The 18,710-nt window shown below is 38.4% G+C and overlaps 1 protein-coding gene across 14 annotated transcripts in view; it reads right to left on the bottom strand.

Moving 5' to 3' along the window:
- Positions 1-18,710, bottom strand: part of TRIO (trio Rho guanine nucleotide exchange factor) — a 3,493,742-nt gene that overhangs the window by 2,830,798 nt on the left and 644,234 nt on the right. For all 14 annotated transcript variants that reach the window (XR_012724343.1, XR_012724344.1, XR_012724345.1 and 11 more), the window contains exon 17: positions 17,039-17,234. Coding sequence is in view for 11 of the 14 variants with exons in the window: in XM_075314973.1 (XP_075171088.1) it covers positions 17,039-17,234 (196 nt within the window). In the remaining 3 variants the exon portion in view is untranslated. The remainder of the gene's footprint in view (positions 1-17,038; positions 17,235-18,710) is intronic.

The raw sequence follows: 18,710 nt of genomic DNA, 5'->3' as shown, positions 1-18,710 counted from the left end.
AGGTGGATTTTCTCCTTTATGTGTTTTAGTTAACCCATATAAAATGGGTATTTTGCGGATATTAATTTTGAAATACTCTGCATGTTTTTCACTGTAACAGCCAAGGGAGACTCCTTCATTTACCAATTTATGGATTTTTTTATTTATAGTAAGGGTGGGATTGGTGGCAACAGAAATATAGGTATTCTTGTTTGATAACAGGAGATGTATCCAATTAATATAGTCAACTCTGTTCATTATTACCACCGATCCCCCCTTATCAGATTTTTTAATCACAATGTTATGGTTGTTTTCCAATTGACAAAGTGCCTCCCTCTGCTGGACATTCAAGTTATTTAAATTAGTGTTTTTGCCAGAACCATGCAGTAATTTCAAATCTCTCTCCATGTTTTTTTGGAAATTGGTTATGGCTTCACAGCTCTCATTTATTGGATAAAAATCCGGATTAGGGACACAAGCTACAATATTGCTACCTATGGGGGGGATCTAGTTTGTGTTGATCACTCAGATCCTCCAATAGTAGTAAAGCAAATTGTTCTCTGAAATCAAGATTTTCATACACATTTTCATGCTTAACCCTGTCAGTGTTTAATTGCGTGTCAGCCCCATTACAGAAGTGTTTCTTTACAACAACATTACGAACAAATTTGTTTATATCACACAATGTACCAAAAAAATCAAAGTTGTTTGTTGGAGCAAAATTTAGACCCAGTGTGAGAAGTGCTCTTTGTGTTTCTGATACATTGTATGAAGACAAATTAATGACATCAAAATTCACATTTGAATCTAAGTTCTCTTTGGACGTAGGGCATAACCTTTTGGATTTATGCTTCCTACCTCCTCTTCTACATTTCTTTTGAAATTTTTACGTTTTTTGTAGTAGTTTTTTGAAGGTTGAGATGTTGGTTCAACACATGATTCATCAGTAGTATACCCCATAGAAGTGTCCAGGTCAGAGGAACCAAATGAGACTTTGGATTTCATTTTGGGAGTTTTCAGTATAGAACGCGGGCTTTTCCATCTGTTTGCATTCTCCCATCTGCCCCATTCGTAGACTTGGTTAGATGAGTAGTCATGTAAGTCTCTGTTCAACTTACGTTTTTTCATGTCCATAATATTTGATTCAATTTTATCTACAGATGCTTGTATACGATTGATGATTTCTAGATAATTTGCCTCTGAAACAGTAGATTTTAATGTGGACCTTGCTTCATCTAGATTTATTTGAGTCTCTTTGAGTGTGATTTCTTCATGCTCAATGATCAAACCAATGAGTTTCAAAAAGCATAGAGATAATATTTCATTCCATTTAGAAACAAAGTTTTCAGAATAAATTGTGTTGGGAACTTTTTTCAGGCGTAAGCCCCTTGGGATAATGGATCTTTCAGCATAATTTTTTAAGGTGGTTACATTCCACCAAATTCTATTTTCTTTTTCTGCCAGTTTTTGCAGTGTTTTCACAGATTCATCACTTGATGTAGAAATGGCAGGTACATCCATGTCTGTGGCACCAAAAAGTAGCTTTGCTTTATCTAAGCGTTGACTACAGCCATTCATTTTAGTAGTTGGATGAATACAATGGATTAAGTCCAGAAAAACAAACAACGTTGTCTGCTTAATCAATGCGGAGAGCAGAACCACAGGAGTCCCGAAAGGCAGAATTATAATCCAATTAGTGTATATCAGCTCACCATGTAAGAGCTCACTCCAGGCTTCTCCCTGGAGCACGGACAGGCACTGCCACAGCCCAATATTGCAAGTTAAAGAAAGAAAAAACATCCAGCTCTTCAGGCGAGGAAAGCCATGGTCTTTATTTCAGCATGCAGACAGCGAATGACATGACCAGCACAGCACTACACGTTTCAGGTGAAACAATCACCCTTAATCATGATGCTGGGAAGGCGGCACTACAAGGTTTATATACAATTACTGATTGACAACACAAGTGTTTAAATTACTTGAGCACCAGACATAAATGTTAGAAATATTGCTTTCATAAAAAATATATTTTTTTCTATATATAGTACAAATAAATAATCAATTTCTTTAAATATCTTTAAATTTCTGGACTGGGTTTAAATGTATATTCTATAATACTCATTATGGTACACCAATATATGTATGCACATATACACAAAGGCATGTGCATATACATGTGCATATACAAGCATGCATATGGATTCATTTCTCTATATTTTTTTCCTCCATTTCCATTTATGTTATATTCTATGAAATTTAAATTAGAAATGAATATTTCTCACTTATGCCGACAGTATAAAATCATGAAAATTGGCCTTTCAACAACATAAATTCATTACAATGGAGAATGGAATGTGTACAAAAATGGATGAATTTGGTTAATCTGTATTTAGAGATATTCTTGGAAAAATATGGTTAATTAATGATATATGCATATAAAATGGCATTTAATTTGAAAATATTCATTTCTAATTTAAATTTCATAGAATATAACATAAATGGAAATGGAGGAAAAAAATATAGAGAAATGAATGCATATGCATGCTTGTATATGCACATGCCTTTGTGTATATGTGCATACATATATTGGTGTACCATAATGAGTATTATAGAATATACATTTAAACCCAGTCCAGAAATTTAAAGATATTTAAAGAAATTGATTATTTATTTGTACTATATATAGAAAATATATATTTTTTATGAAAGCAATATTTCTAACATGTATGTCTGGTGCTCAAGTAATTCAAACACTTGTGTTGTCAATCAGTAATTGTATATAAACCTTGTAGTGCCGCCTTCCCAGCATCATGATTAAGGGTGATTGTTTCACCTGAAACGCGTAGTGCTGTGCTGGTCATGTCATTCGCTGTCTGCATGCTGAAATAAAGACCATGGCTTTCCTCGCCTGAAGAGCTGGATGTTTTTTTCTTTTAGCTGAAACTAAAGGTTTTCAAGAAAATGCACATGTTGCCACCTATCACAGCAAAAAAATCTGCAATCCTACATTTTATCCGGTACAATCTAGGACTAACGGAATGGATGTCTCTCAAAAAAATGTGAATGATGATTTGAAAAGAGGAGATAATAATCTAAATAAATCTGAATTGAAAGCACTTAAAGATCTGCAAAAAAATTACAATATACAGATCAAACAATCGGATAAAGGAGGCTCAATAATCATCCTTGATAAATTCCTGTATGAGAGAGAAATTAATAAAAGGTTATCTGATACATCTATACACAGAAAAAAAAACAGTGACCCTACAAAACTACCGTATTTTTCGCTTTATAAGACACACTTTTGCTCTCCCAAATTTTGGGGGAAAGTAGGGGGTGCGTCTTATAAGCCGAATATACGGGGGTGTATATATATGTATACTGCAGGGTCCAGGGGAGGTGGGGGCGCTGTGCTGGGGGCAGGTGAACGCTGCGGCGGCAGCGTTAGATCTCCTGCTCATATAATATGCACAGCCGCTGTCCATCTCCGGTGGTGCTGAAATCGCACGCAGTGAGGGGCTGGGGCAGCGGTGCATATTATATGTCTCTGCGCGCACCTGTGATGGTACATGCCCCCTGTGTTAGATTTGGCCCCCCCTGTGTTAGATTTGGCCCCCATGCTGCTGCTCATTCTAAAATAAAAAAGCTTTACTTACCCCCTGCAGCGTTTCTCCCCGTGTCCCTGCTTCCACTGTGATCAGGAAGGCAGAGATCTCAGTTTGCTGTGCCGATCACATGACCGCACCGAGAATCAGGAAGTAAGGAAGAGAAGCACGGAGGGAGACAGGAGGAAGATCAGCGCTGCAGGAGGTAAGAAAAGAGTGTTTTATTTTACTATGGCCAGCAGCCTGGGGGCGATATCTAATACAGGGGGACTTGTGCAATCTATAGGGGCCATGGGCAGCACTATGGGGGCGATATTTAACACAGGGGAACTTGTGCAATCTATAGGGGCCATGGGCAGCAGCATGGGGGCTCTATCTAACACAGGGGAACGTGTGCAATCCATAGGGGACCATAGGCAGCACAGGGGAATGTATGCAATCCATAGGGGGCCATAGGCAGCACAGGGGCACGTGTGCAAATCCATAGGGGACCATAGGCAACATAGGGTAATGTATGCAATCCATAGGGGGCCATAGGCAGCACAGGGGAATGTATGCAATCCATAGGGGGCCATAGGCAGCACAGGGGAACGTGTGCCATCACAAGGGGGCTATATTCAATATAAGGGGGCCATATCCAGATTAAGGGGGCAAATTTTAGGATGGGGGGCTATGAGGGACATATACCCTATATGATTTGTTAGAGGGACACTGGCATTATAAGATGGACCCCATTTAACATTCAAAAAATAAAAAATTCACTTTTCCATCACCAAATTTGGGGGTGCGTCTTATAATCAGGTGCGTCTTATAAAGCAAAAATACGTAATTACTTACCGGTAATGTGTTTTTTCTGAACCCATGACAGCACCCTTACATTCGTGGTGCTGTCATGGGTGCTGGAAAAAATACGGTATTTACATCCAAATTAAAGAAATTGTTGGACGAAGCCCTATGTTTGAATGTTATGAGCAAACGTGAAGTGGAATATTATTATATATATATATATACACATACACACACACATATATATTCATTCCAATATATATGTATATATTATATTATATACACACACAGACGATACGGTTTTACCAATATTTCATGCGTTTCCAAAGATGCATAAAGGAGTCCCCTCCCCCACCCTTTCGCCCAATCGTTTCAGGGAATGGTTCCCTGCTTGAAAAATTGTCAGCATGGGTGGAAAAAATGATCCATCCTTTATCAACATGCATACCAAGCTATATTAAGGACTCGAAACAATTTCTAAAGCAGATACAACAACTGGAATTTCCAGAAAATGCATGCTGGCTAAATAGCGATGTGAGATCTCTATACTCTATGATGCCCCATAACAAAACCATTGAAATTTTGGAAGAAGCTCTCAAAAGACATAACTTATATCCAGAAATCCAGAATGAATTTATTGTTACAACTACTACCTTTTTGCTAAAACATCATTATTTAACATTTAATAAACAATTTTTTTTTTACAGGTTTCAGGTTCTCCTATGGGTAATAAAACATCTACATCATTAGTGAATATATACCGTATTTTTCGCTTTATAAGACGCACCTGATTATAAGACGCACCCCCAAATTTGGTGAAGTAAAAGAGAAATATTTTTTTTTAATGTTAAATGGGGTCCATCTTATAATGCCAGTTTCTGTCTAACAAATTATATAGGGTATATGTCCCTCATAGCCCCGCCATCCTAAAATTAGCCCCCTTAATCTGGATATGGCCCCCTTATATTAAATATAACCCCCTTGTGATGGCACACGTTCCCCTGTGCTGCCTATGGCCCCCTATGGATTGCATACGTTCCCCTGTGCTGCCTATGGCCCCTTATGGATTGCACAAGTCCCCCTGTGTTAGATATCGCCCCCATGCTGCTGCCCATAGTAAAATAAAACACTTTTTCCTTACCTCCTACAGAGCTGATCTCCCTCCTGTCTCCCTCCGTGCTTCTGTTCCTCCACTTCCTGGTTCTTGGTGCCGGTCATGTGATCGGCACAGCAGAGTGAGATCTCTACGTGCCTGATCACAGTGGAAGCAGGGACACCGGGGAGAAACGCTGGAGGGGGTAAGTAAAGCTTTTTGATTTTAGGATGAGCAGCAGCATGGGGGCCATATCTAACACAGGGGGGTATGTGCCATCACAGGGGGGCGCAGGGACATATAATATGCATCGCTCCCCCAGCCCGTCACTGCGGTGCGGTTTCAGCACCAAGGAGATGGACAGCGGCTGTGCATATTATATGAGCGGGAGCAGGAGATCAAAGGCTGCAGCCCGCATATATATATATATATATATATATATATATATATATATATATGTGTATATATACACACACACACACACACACACACACTCGTATATTCGGCTTATAAGACGCACCCCCTACTTTCCCCCCAAACAAAAGGGAACAAAAGTGTGTCTTATAAAGCGAAAAATACGGTATATGTCTCATAGGGAGAGAAGATTTTTTTTTAATGGTTCTAATCTTTTTGGTGATAATATTTTGTGGATGGATTGTTATATCAACGATCTGATCTTTGTATGTGATCAAGCAGTTGATATTCATGATTTTCAAATATTCCTCAACGATAATAACATAAATTTATTGTTTGTAACAAAAAAGAAAAAAGAGGCCACACCCTTCTTGGATATACTGGTGAGACACGATATATCCACTAATAAGATCATATCCACATTATATAGAAAGCCTATATCAGGGAACACCATACTACATGCATCTAGTTATCACCCAATCATGTTATAAGAAATTTACCAGTGGGAGACTTGGTAAGAGCAAGGAGGGCATGTAGTGAAGTAGCTGATTATCGAAGAACAACAAATCAAATTAAAAATAGATTGAAAAATAGAGGGTATGCTATGAAAATCTTACGCAGAGCAGAAAATATTGCAACTTCGAAAACTAGGGCAGACTATTTCAAAAATAAAAATAAAAATATGGAATCTCATAACAACAAAATTGCATTTTCCACTCCTTTTTCACAGGAATATGAAAGCATAATTCAAATTATAAAGAAACATATACCTGCATTATATCAGGATTCTAAAATAGCTACCATATTGGACAGAGGAATTAATTTTGTACCGAAAAGAGCTAGATCCTTGGGAAATTGAATATCCCCGAGTATGTATATATCAAATAAATCACAATCAACTAACATATGGTTAGACTGTCGGGGTTGTTATAAATGTGGTTTTCCCAGAGGTGGCTGATGTCGATACATAAAAAAATCCACACATATTATGTCCCGCGTTAAGGGTAAATCCTATCAAATGAAAAGTCTGATAAACTGTAACAACACACACAACAAGGGTAGCTGAGCATATTGCAGATAGGTCTAATACCGGGGAAAAAGATAGAAAATCTATGTCAGGTTTATCTCGACATTTTGCCTCCAAACGCACCGGACAAACTACTGATCTGGAAATATCAGTGATAGAAAGAGTTAATAGACCAGTAAGGAATGGTAACTGGGAGACTCAACTGGGAGAATCATCTGAGAGCACGAGAAGCCTTTTGGATATCTTACTTACAAACTAGCAGCCTAGAAGGACTAAATTATAGGAGTGATCTACTTTATTTTTAGTAAAACATCTTGGAAAAAAAATATATCAGGTAAAACATATTATATTACACACATATATACAGTAGCAGTTTTAACAGAAAATATTGAATAAAAACGATCCAACTGCAGTATATAAAAATGTCAAACACAATTCTCAATGTATAAACTATTTAAGATTAGTCAGAGAGTGACTCAATGAGGCCAAATCTCTGACAGCACTACTCAAGAAAACATTGAACAAAAAAGGGGGACACTGAGTATTTGTGCAAAAAGGTTAAAAATGTAATGAAAAAAAAACAGAATGCAAGACAAAGTTAAAGAAGATAAAAAAACATCACCATAAAGAACTAAGGGATTAGGAAGACCAGTCAAATAGGAGAAGGTCAGGTGTAACAATAATTACATTAAGAAATTGTATTCAAATACCCAGGGTACAAAATGTAAGGCGTTGGACCTCGGTTGTGGATTTACCTCGAAGCTGGGTATGTTTGGGGTTAATAAATGGGTTAAAGAGGGTGTCTGTGTGTTTATTTTTAAATAAAGGGTTTTTATCTCTCTGTGGGTGTTTTATTAACTATTTAATTACAGGATTGGTAATATGGAGGTCTCATCGAAACCTAAATATTACCAATCCAGGGCTTAATGACAGGTGTCAATTATCACCTGTCATTAACCCCTTATTACCATAATTGCCACCGCATCAGGGCAATTGGGATGAGCCAGGATAAACGCCAGATATGCCAATGTATGTAAAGCGCTGTGGAATTAATAGCGCTATATAAATTATTAAAATTATTATTACTATTATATGGCGCATCTAATAGATGCGCCAAATCTGGGGCGGCTGCTGGTTGCTATGCTTACCCTGGAGGGGGCAATAACTATGCCCCCTCCCCCAGGGGGAGAATACCAACCCACAGCTGTTTTATCTTGGTTAACTATCAAAATTGGGGGGGGACTCTACATCGGTTTTTTTTTCATTATGTATATATTTATTGTACTGTACGATATAGACCCGTCCACCGGCGGCTGTGATTGGTTGCAGTGAGACAGCTGTCACTCAGCTTGGGGGTGCGTCTGCCTGCAACCAATCATAGGCGTCGGTGGGCGGGGGACACTGGGATGGAATAATGAGTGGCTGGCATTTTCAAAACCAGGAGAAGCCGCCGGAGCAGTGTGACAGCCGTGCAGCGCTGTGCAGATGATCGGAAAGTATGAGAGAGGGGTTTAGAGGAGAAGACCAACCGACAGAGAGAGAGAGAATGACCAACCGACAGACAGACTTCACCGACGGCTTTCCCATCTGACGCTTCCCTCCGCGCTGCCTCGCTCCCCTGCCGCCTACCAGCCCGATCCTAAGTTAGGACCGGGCGGGGAGTGCAGCACCAGGTAGCAAAGCACCAGGCGGGGGAGCTTGCATCAGCTGATTGCTTTTTCCTGCCCGGCTTTTAAACAATCTGCATCCATTTCAGCCTTTAACTCAGCCCCCAGACCACTTTGTAGGGTCCAGCTAACAATTACTCACATTTCCCATTGACTTGCATTGGACTCGCTACTCGTAACGAGTACCCGAGTATTAGGATCTACTCGTTGCGAGTAAAGAGAGTCCGAATATTTCACAATTCACTCATCCCTACTTTTAACCCCTTAAAAGGCCCTGTCAATAAGTCAATAAGTGACAGCGCCATTATAACCGCGATCGCGCTGAAACTTTACTTACAGACCGATACCAGAAGTCCCGACGTGACATTATCGTGACTTCCGATGGTTGTAATGGTAGCATAGGGACATGTGATGACTCCTTTGCTCACATAACTAAGGTCCTGTAAACAAACAGCCGAGTACTGGCTGGTAAAAGAGATGATCATTTCTCCCGGTCTGAGCGATGCAGCTCTGATCGGGAGAAATTAATGAGCGATCAGACTGCAGATCGTTATAGTCCCCTAGGGGACAAGTAAAATAAAAAAAAAAAAAGTTTAAAAAAAGTTTTGAAAAAAAAAACCCAACAACCTAAAAAGTTCAAATCACTCCACTTTTGCCTCTTTGAAAATTAGAGGTTAAGAAAAGAAAAAAATACACACACATTTGGTATTGCCCAATGTATCAAAATATAAAATCAATTAACCTGAATGGTAAACAACGTAGCGGCAATACAATATTAAACGCCAAAATTAAATTTTTTGGTCACCACAAATTTTGCACAAAATGCAATAACAGGCGATTAAAACACATCATCTGCACAAAAGTGGTACGGTTAAAAATGTCAGCTCGAGATACAAAAAATAACCCATCACTGAGCCATAAATCCCGAAAAATGAGAACGCTATTGGTCGCGGAAAACATATGCCACTTTTATCGGACAAACAATTTTTTAACCCCTTAGATAAAAGTAAACGTATTCATGTTTGGTATCTACGAATTTGCACTGACCTGAGGCATCACACTGACATCAGTTTTACATATAGTGAACACTGAATAAAATATCTCAAACAATCGTGCAATCACACTTTTTTTTGCAATTTTTTCCCATTTGGAATTTGTTTGCAGTTTTCTCGTACACTATATGGTAAACTTCTTGGTTTAATTTAAAAGTACAGCTGATTCAACAAAAAACGAGCCCTCACATGACCATAAATACTGAAAGTAAAAAAGTTACGTCTCTCAGAAGAATGGCGAAAAAAAACAGAAAGCGCAAAATAGGCCAGTCGTGAAGGGGTTAAGTTTAGTCTTAACACTTGCATTGTGTAAGTAAAAGCAACATATTTCCATTTTCGATGGGTTGGGCTATAATCTCCATTGTCGAAAGTACTTTCCTCTTACACTAGAGGGGGCTTTACTCTCAAAGACATCGCTAACGAGACGTTGCTGGGGTCACGGAATTCGTGACGCACATAATGCCTCGTTAGTGACGTCGTTGCGTTTGAAACGTACGAACGACCGCTAACTATAACAAAAATTCTCTTTGTTTTTTTCTAGTCTTAAGGCTGCAATTCACATGCTTAATGTTGCATGTTTACTGAACATTGTTTCAGCTCAGGTTTTTTGTGTTTTTTGTATGTTATCTTGCTTTTTTGCAAGTTGGGGGCGCAGCCCTCCTAATACTGAGACTGAACAACTAATTGCGTCTCACTTCACTGTGTATTTAATCTGGGACACAGCTGACCACTTGCCACCATTCATATTGGAGTTTGACATGACACAAGTCAGGTATTGATAATGTTTTTAACTTCAGTAGGTTAGGGACTGTCTCAGATGGGTACACCGTGACGAGGTGAGACAGCTTTTTACCTTTTTGCAAAAATGTATACACTAAGTACCCTGTTATTAAGCACTTGCAATTTATTTATTTATAGTCAGGGTATTTTTCATGCAATTTTTCTCTTTGTTTTTTTTCTCGTTAGTGACGTCGTTGCGTTTGAAACGTACGAACGACCGCTAACTATCAAAATTACTCACCTAATCGTTGATCGTTGACACGTCGTTCTAATCCCAAATATTGTTGCTGTTGCAAGACGCAGGTTGTTCGTCGTTCCTGAGGCAGCACACATCGCTACGTGTGACACCCCAGGAACGACGAACAACACCGTACCTGCGTCCTCCGGCAACGAGGTGGGCGTCACGTTCTTTTGGCTGCTCTCCTCCCCTCCGTTTCTATTGGACGGCTGCCGTGTGAAGTCGCTGCGACGCCGCACGAACCGCGTGACGGGTTCTAGCAATGTTGTGCGCCACGGGCAGCGATTTGCCCATGACGCATAACGATGGGGGCGGGTGCTTTTACCAGCGACATCGCTAGCGATGTCGCTGCGTGTAAAGCAGCCTTAAGATCTTCTGTAAGAACTTTTCTAACAATCTTGACCAAACAATCAACTTATATGTAGATTTCCTGGTCAGTATATCTTACATCATATTTACAAATTAATTATTTAAAAATCATACAATATGATTTTTTTTTTTCTGCTTCTGCCACAGTTGAAGTGTACGTATGATAAAAATTACATACCTCTGGGTCACATTCCATGTCAAGTGGACCAGTGGTCCCCACTCTACCTTCTCCGATTTTGCTGAAAATTTATAAGGATGTACATGTATGTTTGAAAAGAGGTTCTGTACATTTTTAGGGCCAGAGCTCAAATACATTGGGCACTGTTGACCTTTCACTGGAGGTTCCACCAAGCCTGCGGCTTCAGCTAAGAGGATTTTGCAAACTTTGGCACATAGCCATTAGAGTTCTATACTGGCTATGATGCTGAAATTTGGCATACTAGCTCAACTTTTGCTGCTAAACACGATAAAATTATTACCGGCTATGACCAAACAATATTTCGGCCGCAATTTTGTGTCAAAGTAGCTTGTAAAACGTGTTGCATAAAATTTATGCCTAACTTTGCCCATATATAACTCAAGACCAAAAACCAATAGTAACTGGTGCTTTGCCCTGTACACCAAACATCTACATGACTTTGCATTGCTGCAATATCACGGTCAAAGCATATGTATTTGTGGAAATATTCACACCCACATATGATGAAAAACTTAAAAAAAACGAATTTTACCTATTTTTAGGTCAAATTTCTCAAAAAGGGTACCCCTAAAATATATTAATTCTGATATTATAAAGAGCACATTTTTCTCTACAAGGATCATTGGGGGTTTTTTTTGAAGTCTCTCAGTTTAAGAAAAGAAAAATGCCACTCAACATGGTGTTATTTATGCGCGTAATGCATTGATTTTGTGTTTGATTTTCTGATTTTCAGATTCTTATCACATGTTAGAGTTGTATTGTTGCTAGCAATGTCTATTATAATCAAAAACCTAAAACCTTTTTATTTATGAAAAGATATTGACTATTGTTACATTTTAATACATATATTATTTATTTTTTAGCGATGGAGAATGAAACTGATGAAAAATCGGCCCAGTGCTCTATCGGCCTTGAGAATAATTTGAAGTGCCACCTTAAGACATTCACCCATAGCAAGGATGAGTTGAAATTGTTTACAAGCTTTGGATTGGATGAACAGAAATTGCTGCGTCGACGAGTGGGACTAAATTTTGACGAACATTCACAAATCTGTTTACACCATGAAGCTTCATTCCTGACCAAATATGAGCATTTGCAAAAATCGTGTTATGACCTTTCTTCCCAAAAGGATTACAACACCAAAAAGAATTTGCGAGCTATCAATTTGTTATCAGCTGACCAGTTGAACGAATTTACAAAGAATGATGTGAAGCCTGGCCAGAAGATGTGTCCATCACGTCGAAAAGAATTTGCTAACAGGAAAAAAATCAGCTGATCCAGTTTCCTCTGAATCAGATCCAGATGGAATGGAATGTTCTTCTCAAAGTCTAAATTCAAGCTTAACATCCATTGGCATCTCTCCTCTGAAATATCCACGGGTAAGCCAGCGGGATTCACTTGGATATGCAAGGAGAAAGATAAGCCAGGTACAAAATGCATTTTCTAGCAAGATTGCTTCAATTGGAGGGCTTGAGCCGAAAGACATTGAGCAAACAAAAACTGCACAGTGCAAAATGTGTCTGGAGTACAATCACCGTTTGTCAGATTTGAAGCAAAAGCTGCAGGTGTCCAGTCGGGCAGAAAAGGTCCAAATCTTGACATTGGCACCTAAAAGTTGGTCCATTTAGGCAATATCAGATGAATTCGGTGTCTCTGAATGAATGGTCAAACAAGCTCGAAAGCTTAAATGTGAACATGAAGCCTTACCTACAATCAAGTGTGGCAAGAAAGTTTCTGAGGAAGTGAAGAAAAAGGTGCAGGCATTTTTTGAGGATGACTAATTCAGTCGAATGTGCCCTGGTAAAAAAGATTATGTATCAGTGTGAATAGAAGGCAAAAAAAAGCAGATGCAAAAGCAACTATTACTGAGCAATATGAGAGAAATGTTTGTTGCCTATCGGGATCGGAATGGCCCTGAAATTCTTTTTTCCAAGTTTTGTGAGCGTCGGCCAAAAAGGTGTGTAACCGTTGGATCTGCTGGAACACATTCCGTTTGTGTGTGTACCATTCACCAAAATGTCAAACTAATACTTGCAGCATGCTCCATCAATGATGACTACAAAGAGCTCAAATGCAAAATGGTTTGTGGAATTGAATCCAAGGACTGTATGCTTGGCCGTTGTGATAAATGCCCGAGTCCTGAAGTTTTAAAAGAATTTCTAGTCAATGTGTTTGTCAACACTGACCCTGAAGATATTATTGAGTTCATACAATGGATTCACACTGATCGAGACACGCTTGATATCAAACAACTGACTATAGAAGATTTCATTGAAAAATTGGTTTTGAAAGTTTTTAAACTTTGTAGCCATCACTACATCGCCAAGCATCAAAGTTGCTATCTGAAATCGTTGAAGGAAAATCTGAGACCTGAAGAGCTCGTGATCTTTATGGACTTTGCTGAAAATTACTCATTTATTGTTCAAGATGCCATTCAAGTTTTCCACTGGGAAATAGTCAAGCTACAGTACACCCATTTGTAATTTACTTCAAGGAGTTAAATGGTGAAGCTAAATGGCTAAGTTAAATGGCTTGGGATCCTAGGCAAAATCACCCACCCTCAGGCTTCAAAACCTGCGATAAAGAGACCGCCCGCGGCTGGCCTTGCACGGCTATCGGCCATGGTTCCTAGGCGATGGGGCTGCCAATTCTCGAAAGACAGCATTATTACAATTCTTAATAGGATTATAAAACCAATTCTTAAGGAATTGGTTGTGGTATAACCACCATGGACCAACGCAAGGGTTTGAATAGTGCAGTTACCATTCATTGCGTATTAATAAATAACACCCTGTTCAGTGTCATTTTTCTTTTCTTAAACTCAGAGACTCCAAAAAAAAAAAACAATGATCCTTGTAGAGAAAAATGTGCTCTTTATAATGATATCAGAATTAATATATTTTAGGGGTACCCTTTTTGAGAAATTTGACCTAAAAATAGGTAAAATTCATTTTTTTTTTTTTTTAAGTTTTTCATCATATGTGGGTGTGAATGTTTCCACAAATACATATGCTTTGACTGTGATATTGCAGCAATGCAAAGTCATGTAGATGTTTGGTGTACAGGGCAAAGCACCAGTTACTATTGGTTTCTGGTCTTGTGATATATATGGGCAAAGTTAGGCATAAATTTTATGCGACACATTTTACAAGCTACTTTGACACAAAATTGCGGCCGAAATATTGTTTTGTCATAGCCGGTAATAATTTTATCGTGTTTAGCAGAAAAAGTTGAGCTAGTATGCCAAATTTCAGCATCATAGCCAGTATAGAACTCTAATGGCTATCTGCCAACGTTTGCAAAATCCTCTTAGCTGAAGCCGCAGGCTTGGTGGAACCTCCAGTGAAAGGTCAACAGGGCCCAATGTATTTGAGCTCTGGCCTTAAAAATTTACAGAACCTCTTTTCAAACATACATGTACATCCTTATAAATTTTCAAGAAAATCGGAGAAGGTCGAGTGGGGACGATTTTTAAAACTGGTCCACTTGATGTGGAATGACCCCTCTTCATCCTTTGTAGGTGGTAAAACATGCAAATTCGGCAGTGTATCAAATCTTTATTTTCCCCATTATAGGTCAGACAGCGCCCTCAGTGTCTCCATTTGTCTCATTATACGGAATTCGTTTTTTTTTATTTTTATATAACTAAGTATTTATTGGTATTTTTTTTTCGTTAAATTGTGATTTTTTAAAAAACAAAATTTTTAAAACTTTAAAAAAAACAAATAAAAAAAAAACAACTTTAGTCCATTTCTGGGATTTTAACTTTCATTATTACGATTATGGATCAAATTAATGCATTGGAATGCACCAACATTACAATCCATTACACCTGTTAGCTCTGCACTGAGCGAAGCCATTTAGATTGTGCGCACGTTGCCGAATTTCATGCATTTACACTGCGTATTGCACCACAGCGTAAATGCATGTGACCTGCATCCCCAGCACAATCTATGAAGATTGTGCATAATCCATGCGCACGTTGCGTTGTTTGAGAGGGCAGCGATTTGGATGCCAAAATTTTGTTCCAAATCGCTGCGTTCTAAAAAGCAACATGTCAATTATTCCATGCGCTTTGGATGCAGATCCTGCTCTGTCTATGTGGGAGGCTGCATCCAGAGAGCGTGAAATCAGCTTTTTTTCTGCAGAAACACTGCATCCATTATGCAGTGTTTCTGCAACGATTTGAAGAGCAGATGTGCTGTCAACTCCCTGCAGAAATTTCTGCAGGGACACGACGCAACGTGCGCACATAGCCTAATAGGCTTGCTGTAGCTGGAAAAGACAGAGATCGTTATGAAGACCTAGGGCTACCATGTCAACAAACAGGCCATCTCAACGATATTGCGGGGGCACCAATCGCCCGGGAAAGGGAGTTCCCCCTCTTTCTCAAACTCCTAAATGTTGCTATTAATATCACTCATGGCATTTAAGGAGTTAAACAACCCAGAGCGGTGCAGGCACCGCTCCAGGCTGTGACAGGTATTTCAGATGCATAAAATGAATAATTCATACAAAAGTGTTATTTATCAAGTCATTTTCTAACAAAGTCCCTTCTCTGTTTAAAAAGTTTCAAGTAACATAATGGCACTCGCCAGGGTTGCCCCTACATGGGGTGGAGGAGGGGGGAAGACATGCAAAGCAGCGCTGTTTGCTGACCATCTCCTCCTGTTTATCTCCCAGCCATATATAACCTTTCCCTCTCTGATTAACCCCTTCAGCCCCAGGGCGTTTTTCATTTTTGCGGGTTTTTTTGCTCCCCTTCTTCCGAGAGCCGTAACTTTTTTTATTTTTCTGTCAATCTTGCCATATGAGGGCTTGTTTTTTGCGGGACGAGTTGTATGTTTAAATCAAACCATAAGTTTTACCATATATAGTACTGAAAAACAACAAAAAATACCAAGTGTGGAAAACCTGCAAAAAAAAAGTGTGATCGCACATTAGTTTTTTGGGATATTTTATTCACCGTGTTCACTATATGGTAAAACTGATGTGTCATTGTGATGCCTGAGGTCGGTGCGAGTTTGTAGACACCAATCATGTATAAGTTTACTTGTATGTAAGGGGTTAAAAAAATTCACAAGTTTAATAACAGTGGCGCACGTTTTGTGTCATTTTCCGAAACCAGTAGCGTTCTCATTTTTCGGGATCTATGGCTCAGTGATGGCTAATTTTTTGCGTCTTAAGATGACGTTTCTAATGGTACCATTTTTGCACAGATGCTATGTTTTGATCGCCTGTTAATGCATTTTGTGCAAAACTTGCAGCGACCAAAAAACATAATTTTGACGTTTGGAATTTTTTTTGCCGCTACGCCATTTACTGATCAGATTAACTGTTCATTTTTTCAAACCTCTTACTTTTACTCCTCTCTAGTGTTCCTTCACTATCACCCTTGGCCCTTATCCTCTACAAAGCTAGTAATGATACAATCAAAACATTAAAAATAGCAATGTTGTTGGATGTGGCGTCTACCCATTCCTAATCCCTTTTAATATATGACTGACGGGTTGTTGTTGCTTGTCAATACTATACATTTTTTGTACTGTTTGAAGATGTTGGGACCAGACCCAGACTCAATATCCAAAATCTTATGCTGCTTCATTATCTTTGTTCTGTTAATATAATAAAGGTTAAAAGTCAATAAAAATTTCAAGTATTGCTTACATCAAATCATTCACAAAAATTAAAAAAATATATTTTATCTATTACCTCTAAAATAATACCTTTGTGTTTATGAACAACGCCACTCCCCCAGTCCCATATAAATTACAAAGAATGAGCATACACCACCATTGTTGCATCAAAGTACAATAACATATTAAATACCTGAAGCTTGCACCTCATTGACATATTGCAGAAGCTCTTGTCCTTGGTGAATCACATCAAAAGTCAGATTATTCATAGTTAGCGCTTTATCAGCATGGTGCTGTAATCGTTGCTCTGCAAGAGTAAGGTCCTCTGTGTCAAAGTTGTTCATTTGTAAAGTAAGTTCTTCATTCCAAGACTCTAAGTCTGAAATTATCTACAATGAGAAACAAAGGGGGGAGGGAAAGGGAGGTAAAAATAATGGTCAAAGTAAAAATCGTCAAACTTTTGAAATTACTCAGTATAAAAATAAAATCACAACTGAAGTGAATAATTTTGAATTATTTGAATCACTTGATGTGTTGAAAGCATAAAAAAAGCTATCAAAACTACATATAAAAAGATTAAAGCTTGCAAAAGTCAAATTAATGAGGACTCATGAATTGCAGGACTCACCTTCTGGCTTGTGGATCTAGCAGTGCTCTATTTTCAAATATTAATTTTAATAGACCATATATTGCAGAGGAGTGGCACTCACCATTCATAAAAAGCCTTGAAATAGAAGTGCTTGTTCAGTGCAAAATGGCAGTTGACTACATGCTTTCGGCCAGTTCCGCAACAATGTATCTTATAACAATGGTTTAAATAAAGGATTTTTATTGATGGTGAGTGCCACTTCTCTGCAACATATGGACTAATAAAAAAAAAAAAAAAAAAAAAAAAGAAGAAATGAAAAGCATCTGAGTCACTTTGGTGGAAAACCATCCCAAAGACATTAGGGGTGATTCCTTAAGACCCCAGTAGTGTGTACAAATGTTAATAAAATGCTCTCTGGGGTAGAGTTCCCTGATTTACTAATGACTGAATGTGTCTGCAACCCAGTGTGCGTCGCAGCCTGAAATGTAAGCCAGCCAAGGACTAACATACAATTATGGAGTAAGTTATGTCACTAGGTTGAATTCGACAGGTGGGAATGACCATGCTCTATCCCACCAACGCCACACCTATATTGGCTTAGCTGGTTGGCTTGGCGTGTATGTCAACGTAAATAAAAAAAGTGCTTTCTGAATAAAAATGTTTTACTTCATGCCAGAAAATAGGTTGTCACATGCAGAGCAGACATTGTTGCGTTATGACTTCTGTGAGTCTTAATCGTAACTGACATACATACAAGCTTAATTTAAAAACCATATGAGAAACTCCACCTCCCTGTGACATTTTAGTAATTAAATTAGTTTATGAATAATTAAATTAGTTAATTAATTAAATTAGTTTATTAATTAAATTATGGTAATGGGTAAACCTGAATTAGATTTCTGAAATAGGATACTACTCACATATTAGACTACGTATTTGAATTAGATATCACATTTATTTTCCAAACCATGCCCACTGAAAAAAATTTGATAATTTAATCAATATACATTCAATAATTTCTGTAGTTTAAACCAGACAGGTTTCTTGTATTGAATCTCATAATTCACAAAGCTTCTTTCTGTAAGAAGACATTCTCCAATCACTTCCTCGACATGGCTTGCATATTTTAATTATGCCAAAAAAAGAAAAATAGTTTAAAATTGACATCATTCTCTACTCTGCATGTGACAACCCCTTTTATGGACTGAAACAAAGAAGTTTACTTTACCGGAGGATTCAGTAACCCGTTTTCTTTGCATTGGATGTCAATCACCTA

This window comes from Anomaloglossus baeobatrachus, chromosome 6 (assembly GCF_048569485.1).
Source record: "Anomaloglossus baeobatrachus isolate aAnoBae1 chromosome 6, aAnoBae1.hap1, whole genome shotgun sequence".
Lineage (NCBI taxonomy): Eukaryota > Metazoa > Chordata > Amphibia > Anura > Aromobatidae > Anomaloglossus > Anomaloglossus baeobatrachus.
Note: the sequence above shows the minus strand (reverse complement) of the source record. Positions and strands in the feature narration are given on the sequence as shown.